Consider the following 24094-nt stretch of genomic DNA (forward strand, 5'->3'; position numbering starts at 1 on the left):
GGCAAGGAAAACTCACACCCAGTGGGACGTCGGTGACAATGATGGCCCAGTGGGACGTCGGTGACAATATGTGATAATAAATAAAGAAAAAACAGTTTCACTGCCAACCACATCATTTTTGATGAAGCACATTCATGTGCGTAAAACTTATTTGTTTAGAATTGAGATTATGCATAACTTATTCATGTATGTATTACATTTTATTTGGTGCTAATCTGCACAGCCGATACAGCAATACAAAATGTGTTGCCTGGATAAGGCCTAAGACTTATATCTTAGACTTAGACAAATGACCGCCATCCTCTATAAAAGGGGTCGCCAACCCAACACAACCAGTCGATCTTTGAGACCATACCAGTCAATCGCGAAAATATTAGAGAATAAAAATATATTATTATGGCATCAGTGTCACCCCCACACGAAGATTGACCAACACATCCACCAACAAGAATGCATTTTTTCACCCTTAAAAATGCGTGCACAAAGCCCCCAAAAACTATACAATAAGGATGATTATTGCAATAATTCAGATATTTTATAGCATCCTACATCAAACAACTCTTCCCTTAACCCCGACAATCGTCACTCGCCTGCGAAAGGAAGCCAACAAACAAAATGCAAAAGTCTGTGAACATTGCTCCAAAATACATTATTTAGTTTTGATTTATTGTGCATACAAGGTAAACATTAACATGTGCAAAGGCAGTATATATACGATAAAACAAGGCTGAAGAAGGACTTTCCTGTTCATCTCCTCTTTATCAAACACAAAATACCCGCCAGGTGAACAGCTGATATCACTACTTCCGACGTTGACATTAGCTGACCATAGGTAACCATAGAATGAAAAATACACTATGCTACCAAGTAAAGGTGTGGGAAAAAATCGATTCGAATGCATCGCATCTCATAAGCTTGACAACCAACTTTGTCCAATATTTTCACAAAGATAAAATAAGTAATATTTTTGGTTTGTTTAATAGTCAAAACAAATTTACATTATTGCAATTAGTTGATAAAACATTGTCCTTTACAATTATAAAACCTTCAAAAAAAATATATACTACTCTGCTAGCATGTCAGCAGACTGGGGTAGATCCTGCTGAAATTCTATGTATTGAATGAATACAGAATCGTTTTGAATCGGAAAAATATCGTTTTTGAATTGAGAATAGCGTTGAATCGAAAAAAAATCCATATATTATCGAATAGTGACCCCAAGAATCGATATTGAATCGAATCGTGGGACACCCGAATATTCGCAGCTCTATAACTCCATAACTAAGACTGTAAATAAACACGTTTTTCTTTAAAAAAAATAAAGCTTTGTGTTATTATTGACTGATGTCAACATTTTGTTTTTTTTCTCAATTTGCTTCTTGCGGTTTTCCTAATTGTATATGTGCATATATATATATATATATATATATATACTGTCTGTGCACCACGTTAAACTAAGTCACGCAGAGGCATCCTCCATAAAGGGATACACACCCCTACCAGGAGGATGGTCATACTTGTTCCGAGTGACCGCCGATTATATATATATTTATATATATATATATATATATATATGTATACATATATATATATATATATATATATATATATTTGTATACATATATATATATATGTATATATATATATATATATATATTTGTATACATATATATATATATATATATGTATATATATATATATATATTTGTATACATATATATATATTTGTATACATATATATATATATATATTTGTATACATATATATATATGTGTATACATATATATATATGTGTATATATATATATATATATATATATATATATATATATATATATATATATATATATATATATATATATATATATATATATACATACACACACACACAGTGGGGCAAAAAAGTATTTAGTCAGCCACCGATTGTGCAAGTTCTCCCACTTAAAATGATGACAGAGGTCTGTAATTTTCATCATAGGTACACTTCAACTGTGAGAGACAGAATGTGAAAAAAAAAATCCAGGAATTCACATTGTAGGAATTTTGAAGAATTTATTTGTAAATTATGGTGGAAAATAAATATTTGGTCAATAACAAAAATTCAACTCAAAACTTTGTAATATAACCTTTGTTGGCAATAACAGAGGTCAAATGATTACTATAGGTCTTTACCAGGTATGCACACACAGTAGCTGGTATTTTGGCCCATTCCTCTATGCAGATCTTCTCGAGAGCGGTGATGTTTTGGGGCTGTCGCCGAGCAACACGGACTTTCAACTCCCTCCACAGATTTTCTATGGGGTTGAAGTCTGGAGACTGGCTAGGCCACTCCAGGACTTTCAAATGCTTCTTACGGAGCCACTCCTTCGTTGCCCTGGCGGTGTGTTTGGGATCATTGTCATGCTAGAAGACCCAGCCACGTTTCATCTTCAAAGCTCTCACTGATGGATGGAGGTTTTGGCTCAAAATCTCACGATATATGGCCCCATTCATTCTTTCCTTAACACAGATCAGTCGCCCTGTCCCCTTAGCAGAAAAACAGCCCCAAAGCATGATGTTTCCACCCCCATGCTTCACACTAGGTATGGTGTTCTTGGGATGCAACTCAGTATTTTTTTCCCTCCAAACACGACAAGTTGAGTTTATACCAAAAAGTTATATTTTGGTTTCAACTGACCACATGACATTCTCCCAATCCTCTGCTGTATCATCCATGTGCTCTCTGGCAAACTTCAGACGGGCCTGGACATGCACTGGTTTAAGCAGGGGGACACGTCTGGGACTGCAGGATTTGATTATCTGTCGGCGTAGTGTGTTACTGATGGTAAACTTTGTTACTTTGGTCCCAGCTCTCTGCAGGTCATTCACCAGGTCCCCCCGTGTGGTTCTGGGATTTTTTCTCACCGTTCTCATGATCATTTTGACCCCACGGGATGAGATCTTGCGTGGATCCCCAGATTGAGGGAGATTGTAAGTGGTCTTGTATGTCTTCTATTTTCTGATACTTGCTCCCACAGTTGATTTTTTCACACCATTGTAGATTCACTCTTCCCAGTCTGGTGCAGGTCTACAATTATTTTCCTGGTGTTCTTCGACAGCTCTTTGGTCTTGGCCATAGTGGAGTTTGGAGTCTGACTGTTTGAGGCTGTGGACAGGTGTCTTTTATACAGATAACGAGTTCAAACAGGTTCCATTAATACAGGTAACGAGTGGAGGACAGAATAGCTTCTTAAATAATTAGTTACAGGTCTGTGAGAGCCAGACATCTTCCTTGTTTGAAGTGACCAAATACTTATTTTCCACCACAATTTACAAATAAATTATTTAAAATTCCTACAATGTGAATTCCTGGATTTTTTTTCACATTCTGTCTCTCACAGTTAAAGTGTACCTATGATGAAAATTACAGACCTCTGTCATCATTTTAAGTGGAAGAACTTGCACAATCGGTGGCTGACTAAATACTTTTTTGCCCTTCTGTATATATATATATATATATATATATATATATATATATATTTATATATATATATATATATAAATATGTATACACATGTATATATATATATATATATATATATACACATACATGTATATATATATATATATATATATATATACACATGTATATATATATATATATATATACACATGTATATATACACATATATATATATATACATATACATACATGTGTATATATATATATAAATAAATGATAAATGGGTTGTACTTGTATAGCGCTTTTCTACCTTCAAGGTACTCAAAGTGCTTTGACACTACTTCCACATTTACCCATTCCCACACACATTCACACACTGATGGAGGGAGCTGCCATGCAAGGCGCCAACCAGCACCCATCAGGAGCAAGGGTGAAGTGTCTTGCTCAGGACACAACGGACGTGACGAGGTTGGTACTAGGTGGGATTTGAACCAGGGACCCTCGGGTTGCGCACGGCCACTGTCCCACGCCGTCCTTATATATGTGTATATATATACACATGTATGTATATATATATATATGTGTATATATATATATATATATATATATATACTGTATAGATATATGTATGTATATGCATACATACATACATACATACATACATTAATATACAGTGCCCTCCAAAAGTATTGGAACAGTGACTCCAGTCAGTTTATTTTTGTTGTGGACCGAAAACACTTGGGTTTGACATCAAAAGATGAATATGCGACAAGATATCTACATTTAATCTTTTATTTGCAGGTATTTACATCTGGATCTGATACACAACTTAAAAGATAGCAAATCTTATTTGGACATGCCCATTTTTTATGAGAGCAAAAGTATTGCAACAAGGTGTGTTTTGTTTTGTTGCCCATGTGTCTCCCTATTACATAAATTATTCAAACAACGAATAGCACTGAATGTCTGAGCTCAGTTTCAGATTTGGTAGGATAGGTTTTGCCTGTGCAGACTGCATTTAAAGGTAGAACCAACATGAAAACCAGAGAGCTGTCTATGGGTGAAAAAGAAGCAATTATGAAACTGAAAGAAGATGGAAAATCAACCTGAGCCATTGCACAAACAATGGCCATAGCCAGTACAACCATTTGGAATGTCCTGAAGAAGAAAGAAACCACTGGTGTACTAAGCAACAGATGTGGTACAGGTAGACCATGGAAAACATCAGCAGTGGATGACAAATACATTGTGAGAGCTATAAACAACAACTGTTAGTGACATCAGTAACAACCTCCAGAGGGCAGGAGTGAAAGTGTCACAATGTATTGTTGGCAGAAGACTTCATGAACAGAAGTACTGATGATGCAAACCACTCATTAGCAAGAAGAATAGGAAGGCCGGGCTGGAATTTGCCAAAAGGTACAGAGATGAGCCTCAAATATTCTGGGAAAAAGTTTAATGGACTGATGAGACAAAAATGTAATTCTTCCAAAGTGATCGAAAGTCACACGTTTTGAGAAAGAAATTATCTGCTCATGATCCCAAACATACAAGCTCATTTGTGAAACATGGCGGCTGTAATGTCATGGCTTTGGCTTGCATGGCTTCTTCTGGGACGTCATCTTCATTGATGATGTAACACATGATGGCAGCAGTAATGAACTCAGAAGTCTACAGAAACATTTTGTCTGTCAATTTTAAGAAAGATGCAACCAAACTGATTGGGAGCTCCTTCATCATGCAGCAAGATATCAACCCAAAACACACTCCCAAAACAACAATGGAGTTCATCGGGTGCAAGAAGTGGAAGGTTTTATTTAGACTGCCAAAATCAGTCTCCAGACTTACACCCAATAGAGTATGCATTAAAACCTGCTGAAGAAGAGACTGAAGGGAGTGAACCCCCAAAACAAACAACAACTGAAAGAGGCTGCGGCAAAAGCATGGAAAAGCATCACAAAAGAAGAATGCAAAAGTTTGGTGATGTCAATAGGTCACAGGCTTGATGCACTTAATGAAAGCAAAGGATTTGCAGCTAAATATTAAGTCTTATTCACTTTAATCTATTTTAATTTTAGATATTCCAATATAGGGCAGCACGGTGAAACAGGGGTTTGTGCAAGTGCCTCACAATACGAAGATCCTCAGTTCAATCCCAGGCTCGGGATCTGTCTGTGTGGAGTTTGCATGTTCTCCCAGTGGCTGCGTGGGTTCCCCCCGGGTACTCCGGCTTCCTCCCACCTCCAAAGACATGCACCTGTGGATAGGTTGATTGGCAACACTAAATTGGCCCTAGTGTGTGAATTTGAGTGTGAATGTTGTCTGTCAATCAGTGTTGGCCCGGCGATGAGGTGTCGACTTGTCCAGGGTGTACCCTGTCTACCGCCCGAATGCAGCTGAGATGGGCTATAGCACCCCCCGCAACCCCGAAAGGGACAAGCGGTAGAAAATGGATGGATGGATGGATGTTCCAATTTATTTGCCCACTTAAAAGCGTTGTGTTACATTACAAATAACGCTATCGTCTAAGTTGTGTATCAGATCCAGATGTAAATACCTGGAAATAAAAGCTGAACTGTTGTTGATCTCTTGTCTAATATTCATCATATTCATGATATACAAATAAATAAATAATTTGTATAAATAGACGGATATTTGTAAATATATTTTTGAGATTTGAAAATATATCCAATTAATATTTATAAATACAAAAATGTGACGTACAAATAAATCAAGAATTTGTTTAAATAAACATGTATTTGTAAACATATTTTTGAGATTTGAATATACTGTAAATATGCTGGATTTTGTATTTGTATTGAATTTGCATATGTGGATCTCTTTTTGCTTTTGTGTCGATGAGACATTCGTCCCACAAACTAGATACGCCTGAAAAGAGATCAGTATCTACATCCGTTCAAGGTCATTAAACAGCATTGATACAATAAAATAAGCAGCTAACACGGTCTTTCAGATTAACTGGATAAATTAGCATTAGCTAATACAACGCTAAAGTTAGCTAGCTCAGGCCTGTTGTGCGTTATCTCTTTAACGACGTGGATTGTTTTTGTGCAGAGAACTCTAGGCATTTAGTATATAATGCATATAATACTCTGTGACCCAGAGCGCTCTGTCTGTAGTGCCCTCTGCTGGTTGTTCAGAAAGTGTGTAGGTCACATTTATTTGTGCATCTGGTTTGTGTATATATTTTCAAATATCCAAATTACATATACAAATACGCATTTATTTTTACAAATTATTTATTTATTTGTATATCACATTTGTATTTGTATATTTATTAATATTTGCATATGTATTAATATCATATTGATATATATATGTTGATGTGAGACAATTCTACTTCCATCCTCTGAAGACGATGCAGTGGCACATTTTTTAAATAGTTTAACTGAAAAAAACAGCTGGAACATGAACAAACACCAAAATCCTATTATCCCATTATTATCTGTGCTTTTAGTGTAGGCCACTGGTGTAAAAATAATTTGATATGGCCTGCAAATGCCTGGCAATAAAATATATTTCTTACTACATGTAGTCCATCCATCCATTTTCTACTGCTTGTCCCTTTTGGGGTCACGCGGGGGGTGCTGGAGCCTATCTCAGCTAGATTTGGGCGGAAGGCGGGGTACATCCTGTACAAGTCGCCACTTCATCGCAGACTATATGTAGCCGTTCTTTCCATTTTGACATAACAAATGCATGTACCGCATGCTGCAATTGCATATCTTTAATGTATCTAATAATTAAACAAATACTACATTATAATGTATTTCAAACCTTTCATTTTGTTAAAATAAAAATACCTAAATATTTTCTTCACTTCCATCAAATCCATTTCATCCATCAAATTATATGTAAAAAAATATAATAATCAAATACATAGGAAATTGTGAAATAATATAATGACGCTTATATACATTTGTAAGAATATAAATTCACTGTTACATGCAGCCCTTGGAGGGCGGCAATGACTGTGATGTAGCCCTCAGCAAGTTTGACATCACTGCGGTAGACTAAAGAAAAACATTTTACTTGTTTTAGCAGGGAGACTGTCTTACCAGAGGCAGATTGGACGTAGCTTCTTTGATCTCAGACAGCAGAACATGTCGATGGATGTTCCGTGGAGCACTTTGATATCTTTGCTTTCTCCTATAACACATCGAAAATAGGTTGACTGCATTATAATACAACTAAAACCTAAAACTAAATCATTGATGTTAGCCATATTGTACTGAGCAAGTTATATTGCTAACATTGCATGTTTACTTTTTGTCATCACTTGGTACATGATGTGGTCATTTTGTGTGACTTTAGGGGTATTTATTTTAGTGAGATGTACAGTAGAATAGTAGTGTTATTTTTATTACTACAAAAGGTTAAAGACACACCTTTTTAACAGGCTATTTACAGAACATTTCAAACTCTTTTCAAGGTCCTTAGTTTGTATCGTTATTTTCTATTTCAGTCATTGCTAAAATTACCACAAACATTTCACTGTTTTATCATTTTATATTAATTTTTTTTATTTATCTTTTAAAATGTTGTATATTTTGTTTTGATGGTGCTAATTTTAGTTATTCTCCAGTGTGGATGCTTTCCTCAATCCTCAATTGTTTTGTTATTGTCAATGGTGCTGTGCAAAAAATAAAATAGCGAGTATTATGAGTGGGGTGTTGCATGTGATCTACTAACACTGTATATGCAATTAAAATTTGGTCCAGACTGCCCTTATTTAAATGAGGATTTTGCATGGCCTTTTACCACAATGTCATTTGATCGTTTTTTGCACACTTATGTTATCATGCTCCTACCTGTGTGCAATTTGTTAAACCAGCAGGACATACCTATTATCTATAAAACCTTTTCTGAATCGCAATCCAAACAAAAATATATGCACACTGAAACTTATTAGTTGTGCGAGGCTGTGAATCGCATCATCAGCGCGTTTGTGTGTCCGAAATGACTCAAAGGCAAGATAATGCATTTGGAAAGATGTCTTTTCATGTAGGAGGAATATTATAGTAACACACTTCCTAAAAAAAAAAAACATTAAAAAAAACACGCCAGCAAACACTAAAACGTATCATTTGAATTAATTTTGATCAGACCCATAAGTCGTCTAGCAGTTATAAAATTATAAAATGCAATTGCTGAATAGAAGATATGTCTAATATTTCTATTTCTGACCGTCCACCAAAATGTTGGCACACGCACATAAGACAGAAGATGTTCTGTCCATCGTCTGTCTTTGCAGCATGACCATCGATCCTGTAGCCGCGTGTGGAACTGTGTCAGTTTGCACGTCATTCTGACACGTTGCTGTGGGTTCGCTTCAAAAAATATATCATTATGCAACCAATGATGGCATAGTTGCAGATTTCTTGTTGGTGATGTTTATTGCACCAAATCAAGGACAGCAGTGCACAGGTTGCAAAAATCCATACAGTGCAAAAGGAGTGAAAAATGAGGTAAGTAAATACAAAAATTAAGCGCAAATAAAGGAATACAAAAAACCCCATCTGTGGCTCAAAATCATCAAACACTTTTAGCATTACTCTATCTTTCCACCACAAACAAGCTTACCGACTCCTACCCCAACTGAATGGACAGCCTCCTTTAAATAGTACAGGCCCCGTACTTGAACCCTCAATGTATACATCTGGCCAACATTTTACAATATCTCATGGTAAACATAATCCAGTATATCAATGTTTCTATTATAGCTCTCAAATGACATTTAATACACTGAGCAAAAATATAAACACATTTTGTTTTTGCTCCCATTTTTTATAAATTGAACTCAAAAATCTAAAACTTTTACTATATATACACAAAATACCTATACCTCTCAAATATTGTTCACACATCTGTCTGTCTTAGTAAGCATCTTCTTTGCTAAAATAATCCATCCCACCTCACAGCTGTGGCATATCAAGATACTGATTAAACAGCATGATTATTACACTTGCATGCCTTAGGGTAACCACAATAAAAGGCCACTCTGAAATGTGCAGTTTTATCACACAAAACAAATGCCACAGATGTCGCAAGTTTTGGCATGCTGACTGCAGGAATGTCCACCATAGCTGTTGCCCGTGAATTGGATGTTCACTTCTCTACCATAAGCCAGTGGTTATCAACCTTTTTTCAGTGATGTATCCCCTGTGAACATTTTTTTTATTCAAGTACCCCCTAATCAGAGCAAAGCATTTTTGGTTGAAAAAAGAGATAAAGTAGTAAAATGCAGAACTATGTCATCAGTTTCTGATTTATTACATTGTATAACAGTGCAAAATATTGCTCATTTATAGTGATCTTTCTTGAACTTTTGGAAAAAAAGATATAAAAATAACTAAAAACGTTGAAAAATAAACAAGTGATTCAATTATAAATAAAGATTTCTACACATAGAAGTAATCATCAACATAAAGTGCCCTCTTTGGGGATTGTAATAGAGATCCATCTCTCCCGTCCAAAGGCAAAACCCAGTAACTCAATTTTGGTCAAAACTGAGCTGATAATAATCTTGGACTTACTAGGTGATATGCTTTACATTAGTGCAGAGGTCAGGAACCTTTTTGGCAGAGAGAGCCATAAAAGCCAAATATTTTAAAATGTATTTCCATGAAAGCCTTATATTATTTTTTTAACACTGAATACAACTAAATGCGTGCATTTTTAAGTAACGTCGACATTTTTGCAGTATAATAAGTGTCATATTCTTTTTAATAACATTTTTATTCCGAAGCTAACCAATAATTAAAAAAAATACTTCTTACCATTAATGCGCCTTCTTGAACAGATGCGTTAGAAAACGAATGGATGGATTAAAATGCAGGAGAATGTTTTGTATTTTGAACATTATTTTTAACTCCGATTACCAGTGAAAATATTAATTTCTTATCGTGTTAAGCAATGTCAGCTAAAATTAATCTGAGGGCCAGATGCATCCATCAAAAGAGCCACATCTGGCTCTCGAGCCATAGGTTCCCTACCCCTGCATTAGTGTATGCGATATTGTCATTTGTTCCGTAAGTAAGGTGTTACGCGCATGGCAGGACTTAGCAACTACCACATAACCGCGTAGATACAACAGAAAAACCTAGTATGCCAAGGGACCAATCGGATTGTACACTGTAGTCACGTGGCAACAAGATGGCGGGTCCCGGCAGCATAATTCACTGAGGTTCTCAGACAAAGCTTATTTGGTCCAGCGACTTGCTTGTTTTATTCGGAAGTATGCCTTGCAGAAGAGGAAAACGATTAGTGGCTCTAGCCATGGAAAATGTAAGGTGAGTGAAATTAATCCCCTTTTTTTGGCGTAGAATGGCTATATTATCGCATCCACGCAGTTGTCTGTTCTCATAACATGTACGTTTTGTATTCGATTTTATAAATGATGATGCCGTGTGGGTATACTGAAACCGAGTAACACAATGCTCGATGTCAACTACATTAGCTTTTTTATTTCTTTTTCAGGCACAGAGACGAGGAATCGCAACATGTCCTTATGGACCAGTCAATCTCTGACGCCCAACAGACTTCTGCTGTCGACCAAATAGATTCAGGTAGCCTTTTCTAAAAGTCGCTTTTGTTTGCATGTCTGCCCGTCTGTTGGTTGATCAGTTTATCGGTTGGTGAGCATTCAGTTCAGTCTATTGGCATAAATATATTGAATATTTATGAACGTTTATTATTATTTTTCTTCAGATAAACACAGCGACGTGGAATCGGCGAATAGTACCCCTGACTCTCCAGCGGTCCCCATGGACCAGCCCATCAACCTGACTGCAGTTGTTGGCCTTGTTGATTCAGGTACCTTTTATATTACCATTAGTGACCAGCGGCTCTATAAGTCACTCTGTTTGACTGTCTGTCGGCCTGTTTGGGGTCTCGGTTGGTCTCCCTCTGCAGTATGTCTGTGTATTGTAGCAATTCTTTGAAAATTGGAATGAAAAACAATTGGTTTTCAAAAAAATGTCATACTGTTAAAATACAAAAGGCTTCTATTATTTTCTTTCAGAAACTCGCAATGTTGGTGAATCCAAGAATGTTATTTCCACGGCTACAACTGTTGTAGCCGTGGAAAGCCGTGTAGCTGTGTCAGCCACAAAACGCAGACGGAAAGACCAGGAGAGGGTTGCACACTACAGAGAAAAGTACCCCCTGCTTCCACCTTGCAAAGACTCCTGCCGAAATAAATGCCAAGAGAAAATTACAGAAGAACACAGGGCATTGATCAACCAAACCATTTGGGGCCTCAATTTTGCTGGAAGAAGGGGATGGTTTGATGCTTACATCACCATTTCTGATGTTAAACAGCGCACCACTGGCGCAGTTGGTGCACATGCCAAACGCAAACACTCTCTGACATACAGACTGCCACTCCCAGCAGCTGGGACAGATATCGTTGTTTGCAAAGAAATGTTCATGCATACTGTAGGGCTTAAAACTGATGGAATGATTACTGAGTATGTGAAAGCCAAAGTTATGAGCCCGGATAAAGCGATCTCCCCAACAACAGAGGGCAGAGGACACCATGAGCCGCCAAATAAGATAGACAGAAGTGTGATAAGAGAGCATATAAATTCCTACCATCCTGTTGTCAGCCACTATAAAGTCACACATGCTCCTCTCAGGCGGTATTTGCAGCCGGGCTTAACTATAAGTTCAATGTGGCGTGAGTTTTGCGAAACAAAACAAAAGGTTTCCTTTGAACTTTACAGGCAAGTCTTTGAAAGCGAACGGATAACTTTTGGTGAATCCTCACAGGATGAATGTGAATCCTGTCTAGCCTATAAACAGCACTGCGACGAATCAAGTAGCATGGATGATCATGATTCGCAAGCATGTAAGGTGTGCATTGATGGCCGCGCCCGTGAACGTGCTTACAAAACGGCTCTAATTGAGTATCAAAAGGAAATCCCCCCGGAGTTTACTGTTTATACTGTTATTCTGGATTAATGAATTTAATTCTAAAAATGTCTTCACAAAAAAAGACATCTTTAACATCAATATCTATGGAACATGTCCACAAGAAATCTAGCTGTCAATACTGAATATTGCATTGTTCTATTTTTTTTTTTACGGTTTATAAACGTGCATTCATATTTCGTTGAAGTATTATTCAATAAATATATTTATAAAATATTTTTTAATTTTTTTTTTTTAGAATTATTTAATAAAATCTCACAAACCCCTGGCATACCTTCAGGTACCCCCAGGGGTACGCGTACCCCCATTTGAGAACCACTGCCATAAGCCATTTCCAAAGGGGTTTCAGAGAATTTGGCAGTACATCTAATCAGCCTCACAACTGCAGACAACATTTAACCACACAAGCCCAGGACCTCCACAGGCAGCAGGTGCACCTCCATGATCATCTGAGACCAGCCACCTCGATCCAACGTAACAAACAGGAGTAAAATTGGTATCCCTATTTAAAATCCTGCACGAGACACTGCACATTGATATAGTTCTGTGAAAATAATGGTCTTCTGTGCAAATTTAAATAAAGTGAACATTGTGCGATTTACTGCAGTCTTTTATCTTTTTATTTTTGGTTTGTTGAAATTGTTCACACATTGCACAGCTTTTATTTCTGAATCAATACACAGTGATGCCTAGAAGGCAGGGAGTCACTCAACCCTTTGGAATAATTTCTACCTCAGTTTGTATGGTTTTTTGAGTTAGCACAGGATTAACATGTGGAAATGACAAATGAGGTAGTTGATACATAGAAGAGTTTTTATCTATGCATATGGTAATTTAGTTTTTTTTGTTCAATCCTTGATGGGCTCTGACTTAAAGTTTAATTGCTTTGTAGATGGTGTTTTCAAAACTGCACCAATTATTTCCTTAGAATTTTCAACAAACTTGAAGTGTCTTGTCAAAAGGATTATTTGTACTATGTACATTTTCAGAATGTGCTTGTTCTATTTTAGGTTGAAGTAAAACAAAGAAAATAATTTTAAGTTGTCGTTGTTGTATTTTTAAGTTATAATGCCATGATTTTACTTGTCCGGCCCACGTTGGAATACATTATCCTCTCTGCGGCCCCTGAGTTAAAATGAGTTTGACACCCCTGGACTACAATTTATACATACTAAACACTTTCCACAGTAATTGTTGAGTAAAAATGGTGTGAACAGAAAAACATGTTCTTCAACTGTTAAGCAATCTTAGAGAAAAATAATATTGATCAAGATTATCGCTAACAGTCACAGTCAAACATTTGGACACACTTTAACATCCTACTGAGTGCACTTGTGAGAAGCAGGTTAACTTTGGTCTCACTTGTTTTGGTAGTCCTCCACCAGTGGGTCTTTTACATCAATTCGACACAGCACTTCCTTCACACACTCCTCCAACCAAAGCATGACATGTGCTTCTCTCCACAAGCTGTACATCCTTCCCACATACAAAGCAGTCAGTTCAACCAAGGCTGGAGGCTGTCTAAAGAGACCAAATGGAGATGTCACAGAGGGATAATGGAAAAGATTAATGATTGAAGTAAAAGAGATATGACCAGTTATACCAGGATAATACAAATAAATGGACATTACCCAAACTGGCTGCTTGGACCAAAGAAAGCATGGGAGGTGACTGTAGCATCAGGCTGCACAGCACACAGATCCAGTAAAGGCATCAGGACTGTAGAATATATATATTTCAGATGTTTGGATATGACAGGCGGATACAGTATGGCACTGGAGGAAGTATCAATGTGAATGCTTCTTTAAGGATTTCTGACCTCCGGGAAACATAATGAGCGCATCTTGTAGCATCTGGTCAGCTTTGAGTTTAGCTTCATCACTTTCTTCAGGCTCTATATCCTCCTGTTGACTGAGGAGGAAATGGCAGAGCGCGGTGGAGAAAGCAAAGTTTGGCAATTGGGATAAATTCCTGTGCTCCTGAGACATACAAAAACAAATTAAAGGCCATTGCTGAAAAGTTGACCACGTAAAACCAAATATATATAGGAAGATGTGGAATTTGATGCACAGATTTACCTCCCAGTCCTCATAAAGCTGAAGGAGAGACTGGTACTGTCTGGAACGTAGCATCAGGAAATCAATGAGCAGAAGCATGCAAAGTGGGTCTGAATCCGGGTCCAAACTATTAGACGTTCACAAAAACAAAACAAAAATAAAACTACTTATGAAATCAGACAAGTTGTTTTTTTATACATTGTCACCTGCAAAAGTTAACAACAAAATCCTTAATATGTTCAGATTATTATTAGACAATACTATGTTCACAGAGTAGTGTGAAATAGTGTAATAGATGATTGGACTGCGTCACAATCTACGGCTGCTGGCGTAAATATAGCATTTAAATGTAAAACAATGAAGATTTCCAGCCAGTGATTACTTAAATCTGTATGTTTAAATTCTTCCAGTGTGTTTTGTCATCTTATACTTTTCCATATGATGGGAACTAAGCAAACAACATAGAACCTGACTAACACACTTTGTTCCTTAGTTCACACTGTCATCACATGACATCCAATGGCCCATTTTGCACATTTAAATGTTTCTGCTTGTCTTCTCCAACCTCAAAATAAGTTTGCAGTACTCCAAAGCTGTCCGGGGGCATCCTCTCTTCTCAAGGAACATCATGTGCTTGTAAAGAGCCAGATAAAATGCCCTGAAAATAAATAACACTTTTGAAAACATGAAAGTAACAAAAACAACAATTTAAAAATAAAGGCAAACATTAATGACAACAGGAACAGTCCAGCAGAGCAAGCAAGAAAGCAAATGTCCGTCCTACCTGTTTTCTGGTCTGAGATAATCCAGTCTGCAGGTGCCAGAGGTCAGGCTGAATACAGGGTGAAACACACACTCAAAGCTGTACAAGGCCCTCTCTGGAACAAAAAAAACAGATTTAAAAAACAAATACATACCACATACATCTATATAGCTGGAGATGCAAGTAAATGGCTGCTATTTGATGCACTTATCACATTTAAATATGCCCAGCAATCACTTTATAATGCATGGGCATGACGGCCAGCGACCATGTAAAGGGCACAGATTAGACGTGCAGAACTGCGTCACACATTAGTAACTGTCTGCTTCAAAACATTTTTTTCATTGCATAACTGTATACCTACCTACTGTAATTTATAGTATAATTACAAAACACAAGACAACAGGCACATCCAAATATATTTGAATGTTTTTGAAAGCATGTATATTTATTTATTTATTTTAAACTCAACTTTGAGTTTTTAAAAGGAAATAGATACACTTGATAAACATTTTTCTTTCTAAAAAGTATCTAGCTAAAAAAAGTATTTTTGTGTATTGATTTACAACACGGGCTTCACAGTGGAAGAGGGGTTAGTGCGTCTGCCTCATAATACGAAGATTCTGAGTTGTCTGGGGTTCAATACCGGGCTCGGGATCTTTCTGTGTGGAATGTGGATATCCTCCCAGTGAATGCGTGGGTTCCCTCCGGGTACTCCGGCTTCCTCCCACTTCTAAAGACATGCACCTGGGGATAGGTTGATTGGCAACACTAAATTGGCCATAGTGTGTGAATGTGAGTGTGAATGTTCTCTGTCTATCTGTGTTGGCCCTGCGATGAGGTGCCTATCTCAGCCCGAATGTAGCTGAGATAGGCACCAGCGCCCCCCGCGACCCCAAAGGGAATAAGCGGTAGACACTGGATGGATGGATGGATTTACAACACATAAAATCAAGATTGTATTTCTTACTCATTTTGATTATTATAAACTAAACAATAAGTCAGGAAATTGCTGTCTTTGTTGTAACAACGCTTCTTGGCAATAAATGGATGGCAAATATTAATCAATAAACAGCTGAAAAGCCTGTTTGTTACCCTTATAAATGGCACTACATTTGTAAAGGAACATGTATTAAGGTATGAGCCACAGGGATAAGTATGGGAGCTGTGCCCATGAAAAACTTAGTTGACAGTAGCAAACATTTTATAATGGTTAGTTTAGTTTTCTTGTAACCCAAGGTGCCTGCAGATGAGCTGCAGGGTCCAAGTGTGGAGATAACACGGTATGCTGATTAGGGCTGGGCGATACAGCCCTTTTATTAATATTTCAATATTTTAAGGCCATGTCATCTTGACGATATATATCTCCATATTTTGTCCTAGCCTTGAATTAACACTTGATGCATATAATCACAGCAGTATGATTCTATGTGTCTACGTTAAAACATTCTTGTTCATACTGCTTCAATATATGCTCATTTTAAACTTTCATGCAGAGAGGGAAACCACAACTAAGTCAATTGACCAAAACTGCATTTATTAAACAGCTATGAAGCAGTGGCACAAACATTCATGTAATTTTAAAAAATAAAGTGCAAGATTGTCAGAGACATTTTAAAACAAGCTATTAGTGCACTAAATGTCACTAAGATGACTAATCAAAAAAACACTAAATTAAAGTTCACTTTTTGTACAGAAAGCCACTACAATAGTTTAAAACAAGTGCACTTCTAAGATAATTCAATAACTGTAAAATAAAAATGAGTTGCATAACAGTATATCAAATAGTGTATGTCCTTCCCTATGTGGTAGGTTCCTGCGGACGTTATCTCCTTCTGTTGTTTGATTGATTGAAACTTTTATTGGTAGATTGCACAGTACAGTACATATTCCGCACAATTGACCACTAAATGGTAACACCCAAATAAGTTTTTCAACTTGTTTAAGTCGGGGTCCACGTTAATCAATTCATGGTAGAAATATATACTATCAGCATAATACAGTCATCACACAAGTTAATCATCAGAGTACATACATTGAATTATTTACAATCCGGGGGGTAGGCTGTGGGGGGATTAGATTTGGTTGATATCAGCACTTCAGTAATCAACAATTATATCATCAGAGAAATTGATATTGAAACAGTGTAGGTCTGACTTCATAGGATATGTACAGCGAGCAGTGAACATAGTGAGCTCAGAAAGCATAAGAACAAGTATATACATTTGATTATTTACAATCTGGGGAGGTAAGATGTGGTTGGGGGAGGATGTTAGTCTAGGGTTGTAGCTGCTTGGAGGTGTTAATTTTGTGCGGTTTTGAAGGGAGATAGAGATGCACTTTATTTTACACCTGTTGGGAGTGCATTCTACATTGATGTGGCATAAAAGGACAATCAAATCAATTCAACTTAATTTATATGAGTTGAGCCCTTTGTTAGATCGGAATCTGGGTTTAACGTGGTTTGTAGCGCTCCCCCTGGTGTTGTGGTTATGGTGGTCATTTACGTTATGGAAGTACTTTGACATGTACTTCGGTATCAGGTAGGTGTAGCAAATTTTATAGACGAGGTACAGTGCAAGTTGTTTTACTCTGTCCTCCACCCTGAGCCAGCCCACTTTGGAGAAGTGGGTAGGAGTGAGGTGTGTTCTGGGGTGGAGGTCTAGAAGTAACCTGACTAGCTTGTTCTTGGATGTTTGGAGTCTAGATTTGAGGCTTTAGTGCTGGGGTACCAGAAGGTGCATGCGTAGTCGAAAAAGGGTTGAATGAGAGTTCCCGCTAGAATCTTCATGGTGCTTTTGTTGACCAGAGAGGAGATTCTGTAGAGAAATCCTGTTAATTGGTTGACTTTTTTGATTACCTTGGTTGCCATTTTATCACAGGTAAGTCGCAGGCTGATGACATGTTGTTTACGTATATTAGGAACTGTAAAGACCCTAATATGCTGCCTTAGGGGAATCCAAAGCTTAATGAGGGGTTGGGGGCACGATGCCATTCACCTCTAACACCTGTTTCCTTCCCTCCAGGTAAGATTGCATCCAGCTCGATGAGGTTTTATCAACTCCGATTGCTCTGAGCTTATCCAACAGTATAGTATGGTTAACGGTGTCAAAGGCCTTCTGAAAGTCCAGTATGACCATGCCTCAGTATTTGCCCGCATCCACCTCATGTTTGATGGGGTCGGTCAGATAGAAAAGGCTTGTGTGAGTGAAATGGTTAGTTCTGAAGCCGGATTGGAATTTGTACATGAGTTTTTTAGTGGCAAGGTATCTATCGACCTGTTCATAAACTATTTTTCCATTACTTTTGAAATGGAACTGAGAATAGAAACAGGTCGGTAGTTACCAGGTTCTAATTTCTTTCCTTTTTTAAAAGGGGAGTTACGCTTGCTATCTTGAAATCTTTTGGTACATGGACTTGTTTTATTGAGAGGTTTATTACGTGTGTGATGAGTGATGGCAGAGTCCCTGAGGAATTTGGAGGGGAAATTGTCAAGGCAGGTGGCCTTGTTTAGGTGGAGCGCACTCAATTTTTTGAGCACCTCGTCAGCTGAGACCATTTCTAATTTGAAATCGTTGTTGAATACTCCTAGCTTTCTGTAGTAGGCTTTAATGTGTTCTACACCAAAACGACCAGAGTGGTGGGACAGCTTGTTAACTAGAGTTGTGGCTAGGGATGATGTTCGAAACCGGTTCTCCCGGTTGTTCGAAAGAAAAGAATCGATTCTATGGACTCGAATCCCTTTTTGAGAACCGGTTCCCGTTATCGAGGCCACTCTAGTAAAGAAAAAGAGTTGGCTCTTTATTTGAATCCCTGGGAACGAATCCTGTCCTACAGGAAATGCCCTGCGGGACATCACAGTTAATTAGGCGGCAGATTCAGAAAGCAGCGAAAATAATGGACTGGAAAAAAACGCCTCAAGGCACGGCTTTATTTTACAAAAAAATAAGACGAAGGAAACAGAAATATGCAATTATTGCCAGGTTTCGCACTCATGTAAGGGGGAAGTACAACAAGTATGTTGAAGCATGTTCAGGCCGCACATAACCGGAAGGTTCGAGAACCGTGGCGTGTCTTCGACACGTAGAGAAGCAGCGACAGAGATGACGAAGCACGCCCCTCTTCCTCTGTTTCAACCTGCCGCCCCAGTTCCAGTGATAGTGCTGGTGAGTAACTCGCGTTAACTGCTGCCGGTTTATTTCCATATCTGCTCACTTGTAGCCTTTAGGCTAAAATAACGTTACCTCTTATGTCAACCAGGACCGCAGTAATGTTAGCTAGACTTAACGTTACCTAGTCATAGTCGGTGGCAAATGGTAACGTTAAGGTTAGCCTTTTTGTATGTGTCTGATAACGTTAACAGTATCTTGTAGCCTACACCACTCCAGGGTTTGCAGGTCTGTCTAATAAACTAGTGCTTTCTGTCTTTCTTTAGTTTATTTCGTACGTGAACACACTTACAGCATAACACATCACAGTTTCACATCATTTCACTTTACATCATGTCTGAAAATGAGTTGGAAGAAGTAAATCTTATCTAATCCTACCCCTTTCCCACTTCAGAGCGTTTACAAATATATACATCATTTACTGACCTTTTTATAATAAAATAACATCTGTGAATTAGTATATACAACAGTTTTGTAATATGTAATTAATTCAGTCATTATTAATATACTGAGATGAAGAATATCTTATTTTCAAAAAGTTTGAAAGTATTTCTCATAATTCTTCTTTGTACTTTGTAAGCACTATTAATTTGACCAACCTCTTAAAGTGGATCATATCAGTACAATGTTTAACTTCATTACTTAATCCATTCCATCATTTAATTCCACATTCTGATATGCTAAAGACTTAATAACAGACACCTTAGTCTTCACATTCAGCTAATTTCCCATTTAATTCTATGCTATGTCTGTCCCTCATTTTCCCGCCAGGACAAGGACGTGCAGTCATTTCTGGAGGAGGCCACACTGATGGACCCCAGAAGATTTACATACAGACTGGAGGAGGATGTGGTCAAACCTATCTGTGTGTCCAAGCTAGTTTCACGCCAAGTGAACGTGTTTTTTCCACCGCTGGCGACACGATTAGTGAAGAGAGGGTCAGACTTGATCCTGAAAAAGCAGACATGCTAATTTTTTGGAAGATGAATTGTTGATTGATGACTGTGGCGTTCTTAGTGTCATAGTGTGTGTAGTTAGTATGTTCCAATAGCAGCAGAAGTGCACTTTTTAAAGAGCACTATTATTTTCAGTTATGTAACCAAGGGACTGATTTTTTTTAACACTTATTATTTATACACTTATTGTGATCACTGAGACAGGTTACTTTGGGTAACAACAGTCAATATTTATTTATTTAATTTTTTAAGGGAGGTAACAACAGTCAATATTTATTTATTTTATAATTTATTTTTCTTATAAAATAAAAGTGAGCTTTTGTTAAACCAAATATTGTGTTTTTTCCATATACTACAAGATATCTGGATTCAATAAGAGAATCGATAAGGAATCGGTTCAATAAGAGGATTCGATAATGGGCTCGAACTCGATCATTTCTTATCAAACATCATCCCTAGTTGTGGCTATGCTGGTGAAAAAGGTGTTAAGTCTGCTTGCTACCTCCAGTTTGTCTGTAATGAGGGAGTCGCCCTCCTTGATGTTGATGTTGGTGAGTTTGGTTTTATGTTTCTGGCACAGCCTGGAAGCTGGTTGTTGAGGATTTTCCAGAGCCCACGTGGCTTATTTGTGTTTTCCTCTATTTTGAGTTAATATAATTTTTTTTTAAGGTTTTTTTAGTCAGGTTTTTTGCCTTATTTCTTAATTTATTGCATTGCTTTTTTTGGAGCGTTGTAAGGAGTGACTTGAGGTTATCATTGGGTTGTTTATCTACTTCGGTTTTGCACTTTTGGTTTTCGGAGTATTTTCTCTCTCTGTCTTCTATGGCAGCTAATAGGTCAGGATTTATCCATGGTTCAGAGCGGGCTTTAATCCTGACTGTTCTCACTGGAGCCATATCATTTAGTATAGCTAGAAACGCTGTTTTAAAGCGATCCCAAGCATCATCGACCAAGTTGCTTGTGAGCACAGGGGACCAGTCCCACTCACCTAGTTTTAGGTTGAAATTATCACTGGAGTATGTTTTAAGGGATCTGGATTGAGCTGTTATGTGGCCCTTGGCTTTGGGTTTAGCTATTTTGCCGGTGCAGAAGGTTCGATTGTGGTCTCAGCGACCACAGATCATGACCCCACTATTTTTTAAGTTAGGCCGGTCTGATGTGAGAATGACATCCATGGTTGATTGGGTGGAATCACACACCCTTGTGGGTAGTGTTATTAGCTGGGTGAGACCGTACAGATTATAAAGCTTGCTGTAAGATTTGAAGACAGGCGCATCTCTGCGTTGAATATTTGTGTTCAGATCTCCAGTTAAAATTTCCTCCAAGTTGTCTACCTCAGCTAAGCACTCCTCGAGAGCCCCACAGAAATCACTCTGATTAGGAGGTTTGTATACAGTCCCTGTCAGTACCGGCTTAGCGTTTCTGAACATGATTTCCGCCCAAGTAGATTCAAGGGCATTGTGGTTAAGATCAGTACGAGTTGTGTATTTTATATACTGGTGAATATACATATAAACACCCCCACCATTTTTATTCCTGTCCTTTCTGATAACCGAGAAGTTTTCTATCTGTATCTCCGAGTCAGAAACACTTTCATCTAATTTAGTTTCAGAGAAACACAGGATTTTTACCTTGTTGTTGTGGAACATTTCTCAGAGAGGCTGTTCACATTAAGGTGGATGATGTGTACCCCACTGGAACCAAAGAGACTATTTGTTTCATACGGTGTTGATCTGGAAATGGTTGCTTGGGCATTTTGTTGGTGTGACACTGGCCGGAGATGTTGACATGCAGAGTTTCAAGCACTCTTCATTCTCTAGCAGGTGACTTTTCAAATGGTGCTACACATTAGCAGTGGTGCCACTTTTTGTAGCAACGCTTTTGCCGCATACTTGTTCAACATATTCCTGCTTGAACCCAAACCATCGCCAGACCCCGGGCTGTTTTTCTTCGGAATTAATTCTTCCTTCATTTGTTACCAGATTTGTATCTTTTTTCTCTCGTATTACCACTCGCACCGCACCAATAGTATCACAGCTAACGTTACCCATGCAGCTACCCATGCTCTGTGACAGCGTATGACGTTGCACGCGCGACAGTATGTGACGTATGTAAGAAGGTGCGCTTGTTTTAAGTCTCCATGAGAAGGAGAGACAACAAAGACTGAGAACAGCCTGTAGTGTAATGCCCGCAGCTAAAAGCAACTGCATGAGGACGTATACTCGAATATCACGATATAGTAATTTTCTATATTGCAGAGACAAACCTGCGATATATCGAGTATATTCGATATATCGCCCAGCCTTATTGCTGCAACATCTTTTGGTGCAGGCAGCATCACCCTCCTTGGAAAAAAACAAACCTTTGACATAATTGGAGGTAATCTCAATGCAGAAATATCGAGATGGGATTCCGCCAACCAGTGGCAACCGTATCTCCTCTATAGTCTAAGCACAAACTGTATCCTCCCAGGTGACAATGCTTGCCGTCACAAAGCAGGGTTATCAGAGGCTACCTCCAAAATTTGTGACAAAATAGGATAGAATGACCTGCCAGCAGCCCTGACCTCAACCTCATAGCACACTTGTGGGATCATTTTGGGTTTGCTGTTCATGTATGAGTCACCAACACAACCCCGTTGTCTGACAGAGAAAATGCTGGTTGAAGAATGGGACACCATCCCACAGCGGTGTGTGATCAGGCTGGTGACTATATGGTTCTTCTATATTGAGGGTAAAAAAATGCGGCAAAATTTAAAATCCAAAAACTTCCTGAGCAGAGTCTCTCTTTTGAAATCAACAGTGATTTGCAAGCTACTTTGAAAATGTAGAAAGGTAAGCTACAAGTTACTCTCAAATAAATGTAGTTTAGCTATTAGGCAAGCTATCCACGGAGAATTATAGCAAACTACACTTCAAAAGTAGCTTGTGACATCAAAGCTACATTTGACGGCAATTCTATCTATGGGACCACAGGTATAATATCAATGATGATGTAACAGAGTATACAAATGGACCCAATAGGGGGGATTTAGCTGGCGACAGCCTACAACTACCGTGAGGGGTCCCCACACCCCACTGTATATATTTATTTTAGTTAGCCTTTTCTTTGGCCCACCCCTATAATGTTATTCATTTTCTCTACCTACAGTATAGAAACAGCATTGATTAATTGATTGAAACTTTTATTAGTAGATTGCACAGCAAAGTACATATTCCGTGCAATTGACCACTAAATGGTAACACCCGAATAAGTTTTTCAACTTGTTTAAGTCGGGGTCCACGTTAATCAATTCATGGTAACATCCATCTATATATTGACAAAAAAAACAATGACTTGTGTGTTGTTGACTCCTCTCTGAGCTGCCACCTTATCGTGGTAGAGGAGTTTGCGTGTCCCAATGATCGTAAGAGCTATGTTGTCCGGGGGCTTTATGCCCCCTGGTAGGGTCTCCCAAGGCAAACAGGTCCTAGGTGAGGGATCAGACAAAGAGCAGCTCGAAGACCTTTATGAAGAAGACAAGTCATGGACCCAGATTTCCCTCGCCCGGACGCGGGTCACCGGGGTCCCCCTCTGGAGCCAAGCCCGGAGGTGGGGCACGATGGCGAGCGCCTGGTGGCCGGGCCTGTTCCCATGGAGCCTGGCCGGGCACAGCCCAAAGAGGCAACGTGGGTCACCCCTCCAATGGGCTCACCACCTATAGCAGGGGCCATAGAGGTCGGGTGCGATGTGAGCTGGGCGGCAGCCGAAGGC

The 24094-nt window shown here is 38.4% G+C and overlaps 2 protein-coding genes across 3 annotated transcripts in view; one reads left to right on the forward strand and one right to left on the reverse strand.

The window, feature by feature from the left end:
• tcf25 (transcription factor 25 (basic helix-loop-helix)) overlaps positions 1 to 24094 on the reverse strand; it is a 64671-nt gene that overhangs the window by 8224 nt on the left and 32353 nt on the right. Inside the window, exons 9-15 of the mRNA XM_061881266.1 lie at positions 15238 to 15331; positions 15019 to 15111; positions 14475 to 14580; positions 14216 to 14375; positions 14028 to 14115; positions 13759 to 13917; positions 7521 to 7611 (exon numbers count right to left, since the gene is read on the reverse strand). Of these exons, the coding sequence (XP_061737250.1) occupies positions 7521 to 7611; positions 13759 to 13917; positions 14028 to 14115; positions 14216 to 14375; positions 14475 to 14580; positions 15019 to 15111; positions 15238 to 15331 (791 nt within the window). The remainder of the gene's footprint in view (positions 1 to 7520; positions 7612 to 13758; positions 13918 to 14027; positions 14116 to 14215; positions 14376 to 14474; positions 14581 to 15018; positions 15112 to 15237; positions 15332 to 24094) is intronic.
• LOC133539160 (uncharacterized) lies at positions 10585 to 12997 on the forward strand. Of its 2 annotated transcripts, none has more exons than XM_061881286.1 (4): positions 10585 to 10749; positions 10942 to 11030; positions 11173 to 11277; positions 11486 to 12997. In XM_061881286.1, coding segments are annotated over exons 1-4 (1137 nt in total). In that variant the 5' UTR covers positions 10585 to 10747; the 3' UTR covers positions 12427 to 12997. The 2 variants fall into 2 exon arrangements, with proteins under 2 accessions (XP_061737270.1, XP_061737262.1); XM_061881278.1 differs by having other exon boundaries at positions 10587 to 10754.

The sequence above is a fragment of the Nerophis ophidion genome, linkage group LG02 (assembly GCF_033978795.1).
Source record: "Nerophis ophidion isolate RoL-2023_Sa linkage group LG02, RoL_Noph_v1.0, whole genome shotgun sequence".
Lineage (NCBI taxonomy): Eukaryota > Metazoa > Chordata > Actinopteri > Syngnathiformes > Syngnathidae > Nerophis > Nerophis ophidion.